This window comes from Notolabrus celidotus, chromosome 5, assembly GCF_009762535.1.
Source record: "Notolabrus celidotus isolate fNotCel1 chromosome 5, fNotCel1.pri, whole genome shotgun sequence".
Taxonomy (NCBI): Eukaryota; Metazoa; Chordata; class Actinopteri; order Labriformes; family Labridae; genus Notolabrus; species Notolabrus celidotus.
Window position 1 is genome coordinate 6,578,635 of NC_048276.1, and position 9,581 is coordinate 6,588,215.

Here is a 9,581-nt window from a genome sequence, read left to right on the forward strand (position 1 = left end):
TTATAATAATAATAACTGATATTCATATAGCGCCTTTCAAGAAACCCAAGGTGTCTTCACAGGGTCAGGTAGGGGGTCTGGGGGGTAGGTGGGGATATCTAATGGGGAAAGGCCTTGAGGAAAAGGTGTATTTTGATTGCTTTCTTAAAACTGTCCAGAGTTGGGGCGCTGCGGATGTCTGGAGAGAGAGAGTTCAACAGAGTGAGGGGCTGCCACACTGAATGCTCTGTCCCCAAAGGTCCGCAGCTTAGTCCGGGGGATGGAGAGGAGACCCAGGTCCGAAGACCTTAGGTTCCGGTATGGAGTGTGTTGGTGGAGGAGGTCAGCCAGGTATTGGGGGGGGCGAGGGCATGCAGGGATTTGTAGGTGAGAAGGAGGAGCTTTTAGGTGATGCTGTACTTTACATGGAGCCAGTGGAGGTGAATGAGAGTGGGGGTGATGTGCTGCCAGGGCTTGGTGTGCGTGAGAACCCTGGCAGCGGAGTTCTGCTAATATTGGAGGAGCCTGTCCAGGGCATTGCTGGGTACCCTTAACAGGACTCAAATTGTAGTAATCCAGTAAGTGGTGCAAAATAAAAAAGCGGGTTGGGGGCGCTGGTGGCCTAGCGGTCTAAGCGCCCCACATGCAGAGACTACAGTCCTCGTCGCAGGGGTCGCCGGTTCGATTCCCAGCCTGTCGACCATCTCCTGCTTGTCTTCCCCCACATTTCCTGTCTCTCTTCAGCTGTCCTATAAAATAAAGGCAAAAAGGCCAAAAATATAGCTTTAAAAAAACAAAAGGAGGTTGAAAACTGAAACTTTGACAACATTTGAATAAATATACGTCTGACATATATGAAAAATCAGATCTTCAAATGTTCTCAGGCATAAATTCATCCCCGTGCTCTTCACAAAAACACCATGGGACAAAGAAATATTAAAATTACTTTATTACAGATGATTTTTTTTAATCCAGTAGCCCTCTTCCAACAAAAAATAGTAATTACAAACAAAATATTACATTTATCCCCTAAACTTTGTTTCTGATTTTCTTTAATACATTTTAAATCACTTTGTCATCTGTAAGGAATAGCTTTTTCTCTTCTACTATGTGACATTCAGCTTTTTGCACAATCTATACAATTTAATACAGTTTAATACAGGTCTCTGGACTACGGAGAATAAAACAGCAAGATCCACCAAATGACAGGAGAGATAAAGGGAATACTGATAAAACAGATTGTACAGAGACGTGACCCCCCGCCTCCTGCAGACGTTCAGCCGATAGCAGAGGAGAGGTCACAGCAGACTCTTTGATCTGGTCAATCACTTGTGCAATCAGTGCAACTGATCCAGTTCAGAGTGACCAGGGTCTAAAGCTAGACTCTGCCCCCGACTGTCTGGGGGTTCTAGTAAACACAGGAGAAGGTTTAAATAAAAAGTTGCCACTGGTTTGGCTCTTTGCAGACATCATCTGGAACATAAAACAACCCTTTCTGGAGTAAAAGGAAATAAAACACTTAAGAAGAAGTGACAGAAAAACAGGTTGATAAAAGATGTGGGATACAATGGCATACTGGCTGAAGAGAGAGAAGTGAAACCACCACATTCTGTGTTTTTTTTTCTTTTCTGTTTCAGAACTGAGCCAAGAAAACCAGCTGAGTTTCAGTTCTCCGCGGTGGTACGAGTTAAAAAGGCAAATACTTAAGTGCAGAGTGAAAATGCTTCGTGTGAACCCACAAGAAAAGAGGGCGCATGTTTCATTAAACAGAAAGAAAAGTCCAAATACTATCAGTGGACCCCACAACATCTAGAGCAACCCTTCCTAGAGTTTTTTTTTCAGTCTTGTGCAAGAATTTGGGATCAGTTTCAGGTTGTGGAGCGCGCTCAAATGCAGTCAAATGTTCTCTCAGATTTTTGTTGTGTTTTTTTAAGACAATCTTTTCTCATTCTACGTCACTAAACTTTGACTTTAGGTCTTCTAAAAACCCTAAATCAACAAGCTGAGTTTTCTTTACTGGGTTTCATCATAGTGTCAGTAAAACACAGCCAGTGCAAAAGCAAAGGCTTCACCTAACTAGATTTGAAATGATGTGCAAAATCCTCCTCATTCAGCATGAACACAAAGGTTGCCGTTACTCGAGGCAACCTGACCTCAGTTGTGTTGTTTATCGTTCACAACAGAATCTCTGTAACGTGTTTGTGAACTCGCAGCTGCAAGGAAGACAGTGAAAACCCAGCGGCTGTAAATCGTGTGAACACCACGGGTACAAAAACAGAGATGGGCACAAGTCTCCTTCTGTAAGTCCAGGTCGAGTCTCAAGTCTGAAGTCTTTGGTCGAGAGTCAAAGTCAAGTCTTGAGGGTAGCGGTAAGTCCAGGTCGAGTCGCTTATAGTTTCAATAAATAACAAAATTAAAATGTTTCCATCTTAAAACAGGCGTCCATTCAAAATACTCTATCCCATAATTCTTACATTACATTAGGTTAGTTTATACATTAATTGTGCTATGTTGCTTTATCATCCACACACACCTGCAGGGGGCGGAGCCAGACTTTTTGTGAATGAGGTGGCCAAACTTGGGTGCTGGCTTTTGCAGGGAGGGCATGAAAATGAGCAGATTAATTTCAACTTTTTCTACCTGTATCAATCATTTTCATTTAAACCCCTCAAATTTAAGTTAAATCTTGTAGGCTGAAATCTTTATGGACTCAAAAAGACGACGTTTGCTAGTGTCTAATCAAAAATTTGGGGGCAGGGGCATCCCTAGTTATCCCCTGAATACAACCCTGACACCTGCATCTTTATCCCACATGGCACAGCATGTCCTGCCATGCTTCATATCTTATGTTTTTTCCTGTGTCTGATATTTTGAAAGTACTCATATTTTTCTAGTGTGTTGAATGTTTCTCTATTTTGGCGTTTGTGTGGATGAGGTTTGGGCATGATGATTCAAAATTGGGAGTACAGAAACCATCTGCACAACACTGTTAAAACTGCAGTATGAGAAGGTTTAAATCTAACATGAGACACTGAATCCAGTCTTAGCACTAACGGTAGGTTTATGCCGTTAATGCAGCATGAATCTGATGCGATCTGCATCAGACACAGGGGTAAATATGAAACAATGGTTGGTAATTAAGCTTGAGCAGTCTGTCTATGTGTTATGGTCTATGTGTGAGGAACACCGTACTGTAGCTGCTGCACGTGATCTGCTCACCATGGTGTATGTCCGCTCGGGCACCAGATGAAGAAGGAGACACATCATGGAAGGAAGGGGATGACTTTCAGCGTTCATCGTTACTGGGACAAAAATATGAAATGCAAAGACTGTGCTAGAGTCCAAAAGCTTGAGTCCGAGTCAAGTCTTTGATGGGTGAGTCCAAGTCAAGTCTCTCGTTCGACCCAAGTCCAAGTCCCCACATCTCTGGTACAAAGCCTTGTCACTGTGTCCACATCACAACAGGTTACTTTAACTCTGATTTGTCGATTAGATTTCCATATTTTCAAATTCAAAATATACAATATTAACATGTTTCTGTACATTCCACCTCTGAGACTCATATAATGCATAATCTCTGCATCTTACAATAAGACTTCCACCTTAATCTCTATTTCTCTATAATCCTTCTCTTTTTAATAGATTTATATAATAATACATTTTCTTTTTTTTTTCTCTCGTTACTTTCACTTGAAGAGCTCTTCCCCCAAATAGATAAGGGAGGAGGCGACGACCACACAGTGCTCACAAAGGGGAGGGTACGGAGTTAGAGGGAGGAGGAGGGGAAGAGAGGATTGGTGACACGGGCTGCCACTGAGGGGTGAGACAGAGCGGGGTGTCAGACCGGGGAAGGTTGCAGGGGCATGGCAGCGGAGATCACAGCATCACCGCCCATCAGCGGACACACTTAGCCGTCACCCACCAGCAGGGGGCGAGGAGCTGCACTTCCTGTTTCCTGTTTTTGTCAGTGAGCTCCTCAAGAATGACCTTTCACGCACAGATATCTGTAGGTAGATGATGCTAAGTGCGCTATTTTCCGACTTCAAAGTCCCCATCTTACATGCATTCATCATCCAAGTGTGCAAAAGGACTAATCCTCGTCTGGGGAATAAACTTCTTTAACTTTTTCTTCATGTATGTGTGTGTGTTTGTGTGTTTGTGTGTAAATCATGGTCGAAACACTCCACCCTGCTGTTCTGAAGCTCTACTTTGAGTTCGGCTAACAGGCGTGGTTCCATTAGTTGGAGAATCTTCCACCGACAAACTAGACCAAGAAACGACTGCAAACGAGGGACGAGTGAACACCAGTTTTGGAACTATTCAAGTAGTAGGTTAGCTGCTGCTGATAACTCATCCCTGTGTTGAAGCTGTGGACTAACAAGGCCGCCGCGGCTTCCCTTCGACTTGCCGCGCATCGTGCAGGCGGGAGTGAAAGGTAGCAACCACCACCTGCAGAAACCCAAGAGCCGAGCCAACGAAGCCGAGCATGCAATCAACTTGGCCACAACGTCTGAACTAAAGCTGCATCTCTGCTCTGGCACTATCTCATCAGATATTGGCATGGATGACTAAAAATGACAAACTTTACCTTTGGCATCTTTGGCATTGAAGACTGAGGAGTGTTTTTCTTTTTTCATTTGAATACAACATTTAGAATTAACGGGTGATTTAAGTCACTGAGGCTGCAATGAAAGATTACATACTTATAGCTACCCCTGATCCGCCTCTACTCTCTCTATGCTGTGACTTTAAGGTCACAGATACCCACTGCTACTCACCTGCAACAACCTTCGCTTTTCATTCTCCTCTACACTCGTCTACAGCTCCTTCTCTTCAGTCATCATCAGACCCTGAAACACCTCCTGTCTTCGCTTCATCCTGTAACATTGCACATAAAATAATCTCATTAAACTTTACAGCAGTAAGATGGTTGTGCTTTTGAGTTTGATCACGGTCACATTTCAAATGTCCTTCAAAAATAACCAGCGTTTCCCATAATGCACCCTGACGTGCTATTGCGCTTAAAACTACGTACTGCAAACAACTGGAGGACAAACTTCTGGCTGTAAAAGTTCTACTCTGGGTCTATGGCAACAGAGACTAACATGGCAAACATAAACATAAAGCAGCCCTGCAGGCTGCAGTCAAAATGACACTACTGCACCGTGGCGTTCTTTATATGGCCGTCAGAGCGTCGCTTGGTCTCAAGGCTTTTGGGTTTCTACAGACGCGGCGAGCACGGATCACAAGCGGTGAGGGGAGAGAGTCAGCCGAGGTAAACCCAGCGTTAAAACTGTTTTAGATGAACTGTGGGAAACAGGTGTGTGTGAGGCATGTGGTGCATGCATGGTGTGTGTAAGTGTGTCAACTTCACCGTAAGACATTAATGTGTGTGCGTGTTTGTTTTAGGTGTAAGACAGGTGGGATCCGTTGGAGATCTGAGAGGTGATGCTGGCGCTCCTGCTCATGCCCTGTTCATTCCTCCCCCCTGATGACGTCCTCCTCATAGCCTGCGGGCTGTTCCTCACCCCACCTGCGCTTCCCCCACTCCCCCTCTGACCCCCTCCCCCGGGGTGGTGGAGGCTCCAAGGCGGCGGGCCCCCAGCCAGCATGGGGTGACCCCAAGGCTGCTGAGAGCTGGAGCCTCCCTGGTGGTGATGACTGTGGTGGCCGCCTCCTCCTCCTCCACCTCCGGGCCAGTGACCTCCCCCCTGAGCGCCCTGGCCTCCTCCTCCTCCTCCTGCTCCTCCACCGCCTCCTCCGCCCCAGCCTCCCTGAGAATCAGGGGCCAGGTTGGTAAGCACCATGTTGCTGAAGCCAAGCCGCATGGACTCTGAGTCAAAGGCCTCGATCTCGCGGGCCTGACGCTCAAGCAGGGAGCGGATTCGCTCGAGCCGCTCGTTCTGCAGGGCGAGCATCTCCTCCTCGATCTGCAGAGGACACAAACACGTTCCACATTTATTTCAGTGGATGGAGGAATATGTAAATCCTGACACTTTTCTGCTTTAATGGAAAACTGATCATAAGTTCTTGGTTGAAAGAACAAAACCTAACACTGAAATATATTCTTCACATCCAAAACTCCAGCATCAGTCTTACTTTCTGCTCCAGCAGAGCCCTCCGCAGAGAGACCCTCTGCTCCAGATCCCTCCTCTCCTTGTCATGCTGAGCGTCCGTCTGCATCTTGATCTTACTCTGGTACGCGTTGAGAAGCTCCAACTCCTGCTGCAGCTGCATCCTCAGTACCTGACACTCCCCCTCCTGAGCCTCGTCCAACCGCAGCTGAAAGTAAAAGATGGAGAGAGACGATGAGGAGAGAAAGATGCCAAGTGTCAGAGTGTATGTTTGGTATCATGTGATGTACTTATGAAGGGACAGAAGTTTTAAGAAAGTCAAGCCCCAATCAAAAGGTAGTTTTAACACGACTAGGCTGATCTGGACTCTCTCTCCGAGTACTCACCGCCTGTGTGGAGAGCATTTCATTGATGGAGTGGTCGTACTGCTCGGCCAGGATTGCCAGCTTCCTGGTCTGCTCCTCCTTCAGCCTCTTGAGCACGGCCTTGTGGTCAGCCTTGGGCGTGGTCTCCAGCAGGTGGTTCCTGAGGGCCTTGTACTGCCTGGTCTGAGTTTTACAAGTCTCCTGGAACTGCTTCTTAATCTGGAGCTCCTTAGACTGCAGGAGAGAAAGTAAAGAAAAGAGGACGATGAGTGAGAGAGAGCTTTGCCTCTATACTCTTTGTCCGTCACAGAACTGCTTTCATGCGTCTGCACCTTGAGGCTCTTGGGCTGCTGCCGGACCTCCATGACATGCTTCCTCCTCAGCTCCCGCTCCCTCCTCTTGTTGTACTCCAGCTGGTTGGTGAGCTCTGTTTGATGCTGGGTCCGGATCAGATCGGCTCTCGCCTTCTGGATCGTCCCCAGGTGCCTGAACTCCAGCTCCTGCATTGACTCGTGATGCCTCAGCAGCATGGCGTGCTCCAGGTCCTTTTGTGTCTGCCGTTTGTTGAGCTCCTGGAAAACGTTAGATGTCAGTTAGATGAAAGCTATAAAAGAAAACATGAGAGATGTTGATGGACGACTCTTTCTGTATGTACCTCTCTGGCCAAATCCTGCTCCACATTGTGTCTCGCAATGAGGATCCTGCGTTTAAACCTCCGACACTCCAGCTCTAGGTACTGCCTCTGTCTCCTCAGCAGGTTGGCCTCCTCCTCCGCCTGGAAGTTAAACCATGTGGTGCGACAATAAATCACCAAAACACCAGGCATCAAGTTCATGGACATTCACATCACATTGTATTAGTTACTGGTTTTTCACTGATAATGTGAAATCAACACCAGGTCTGTGTTAAATCAGTATTCAGTCTCAGTGCTTGGCAAAGTGTGGATGTGGTGTGGGAGATTCCTGACCTGGAAGTGCTGGATGTTCTCTTTCTGCTTGGACAGCCACTCCTGCTTCTCTTTCTTGGGAGTCGACTGGTTCTCGCTCAGTTCCTGCCAGGACATGTGCAGTTTTTTCAAAATAAAAGGGAACTCATTACTGTGTTTTTGGGGTGTTAGAGTATACATATTGACAGTAAAAAACACAAAACGGATAAACTGATACATTTATTTTTGTTTTTGTTTTGTAATTACATCAAAAGTAGCCGTCTAATCTGACACATAGTGGCTTAAAGCTTCGCCTTCCACAGCATGACGGCCAGAAGTCTCATGTCATAGATGATGTCGAGGCTAACTGCCTTCCTGCTGTGAACGTGCCAGACTCCAGTGGCTACAACTACTACTATAATCTCTCTCTCTCTCTCTTCATCTCCCTCTATCCCTCTCTCCAACTCTGTCTCAGCAGATGTGTGTCTAACATGAGTCTGGTCCTGCTGGAGGTTTCTGCCTGTTAAAGGAAGTTTGTCCTTGCCACTGTAACATGCTAAATGCTGCAAAGTGCTCTGCTCATGGTGGATTAAGATGAGATCAGACTGAGTCCTGTCTGTAAGATGGGACTGGATCTTATCCTGTGTTGATGTTGGGTCTTTGTTAATAATAGAACATAGAGTACGGTCTAGACGTGATCTGTTTGGAAAGAGCCTCAGCTAACATTTGCTGTGATTTGGCACTTTATAAATAAAGATTGATCGATTGATTGAACTGAGGCAATCAACTAAACTATTAAGTTATTAAAAATAATGAACTGATCAGTCGATGCACCAGTTGGTTGCTTATTGGTTAATTTCTTCCAATCAAGGAAAATGCATGATAATTATTTGGATTCAGCCTCTCAGTTGTGTCGATTTGCTGCTTTTTAATGTTCCTCAAGCTTCTTGTGATATTATCAACTGAGTCTAATTCAGTTATTCACATATCAAAAATAATCGATTGCTCAGAAACAAAAATATGCAACACTGTCAACTGTTTCTTGTAAAGAGGTGTGTGTAGAGAAAGTGTGTTACCTCTTTAAGCTGCTCCTTGCGTAGTTTATACTCTCTCTTCTGTGACTCCAGGAAGCTGCTCAGCTCCTTCTTCTGCTGCACCTGGATGTGCTGCTGGAACTTCTTCTCATCGTTGCTGAACGTTTTCAACTAAAGGTTGAGTAAAGACAAAGAAACAGTAAGTAAGAGGATGAGTAAGTTGCTGCATTTCATTTCTGAATTCATCTTTTGTAGATATTTTCTCCTCCACTTACGTCTTTGTCCAGGGCCGCCTGGTGCTTCTTCAGGAGCTTCTCCATCTCCTGAGTGAAGTTGTTCCTCTGACTCTCCAGCTCTTTGTCCAACCTCAGTCTGTGCTCATCCATCTCTCCTTTCAGCTTGTTCTCCAGACCCATCAGGTGCTTCTGATGCTGCCGTCTCATGCGCTTGTACCCCGACATCTGCTCCCGCAGCTCTGAGTCCTGCTCGTGTTCCTGCATCTCACGAGTCACCTGCAGGACAGAATCAGCACCATCCACAGAGATTCAGATGAGGATGAGAAAAGAGAGAACAGACGCTGATAAAATCAAACGATCATTAGGAGTAACAAAGTGTGTTCTCACGAGTGACGCTGTGCGGATGGTAGCAAAGTGCTCTCTGTTGCGGTAGTGCTTTTTCGGGGCCAGAGCCGCCGTGGGTTGAGGCTCAGAGGGTTGACTTGGAGCCGCCTGCTCCCCAGAGAAACTCTCCTCTTCCTCCTGGAAACAAAATACAGCAGATTCACAAATGATGTTACAATATGTAGCATTACAAAAGACGCATTAGTAAAAAGAGCAAGTGATGAAGACAGTGCAGAGGACGATCAGGAGGACACAGCACTGTGGAAACTACTGTCACTAACACACAAAATTAAACCAACCAGGCGTCTCTGTTTATTACAAACATTGTTGACACAGATATCGGTCACTGTAAGTGTTGTTTTATTCTCTTATATCATTCTGTGTCTCAGAAAGTTCAGTTCTTAGACAATCTTATGTTTGCGTTACAAACAGACTATGAAGTCAAACAGAGTCCAAATAAAACAAGAGACAACACTAGAGATTGGACATGATTTTTGAATGCTTGAATATTCATTAACTTATTAAAAATCAAAGACTTAAAGGTGACATATCATGATTTTTTCATCAATATATATTGGTCTAAG

The 9,581-nt window shown here is 45.4% G+C and overlaps 1 protein-coding gene across 2 annotated transcripts in view; it reads right to left on the reverse strand.

Annotated features, from left to right (window-relative positions):
* Nucleotides 1-678: 678 nt before the first annotated feature.
* The window catches only part of taok1b (TAO kinase 1b), a 31,079-nt gene continuing 22,176 nt past the window's right edge, over nucleotides 679-9,581 (reverse strand). Inside the window, exons 13-22 of one of the 2 annotated variants that reach the window (XR_004631253.1) lie at nucleotides 9,001-9,135; nucleotides 8,653-8,889; nucleotides 8,420-8,548; nucleotides 7,386-7,469; nucleotides 7,074-7,193; nucleotides 6,751-6,990; nucleotides 6,440-6,652; nucleotides 6,079-6,261; nucleotides 4,758-5,909; nucleotides 679-728 (exon numbers count right to left, since the gene is read on the reverse strand). Coding sequence is in view for 1 of the 2 variants with exons in the window: in XM_034683463.1 (XP_034539354.1) it covers nucleotides 5,385-5,909; nucleotides 6,079-6,261; nucleotides 6,440-6,652; nucleotides 6,751-6,990; nucleotides 7,074-7,193; nucleotides 7,386-7,469; nucleotides 8,420-8,548; nucleotides 8,653-8,889; nucleotides 9,001-9,135 (1,866 nt within the window). In the remaining variant the exon portion in view is untranslated. Of the gene's footprint in view, nucleotides 729-913; nucleotides 5,910-6,078; nucleotides 6,262-6,439; nucleotides 6,653-6,750; nucleotides 6,991-7,073; nucleotides 7,194-7,385; nucleotides 7,470-8,419; nucleotides 8,549-8,652; nucleotides 8,890-9,000; nucleotides 9,136-9,581 lie in introns of those variants that run through there. The other variant, XM_034683463.1, reaches the window with a different exon arrangement.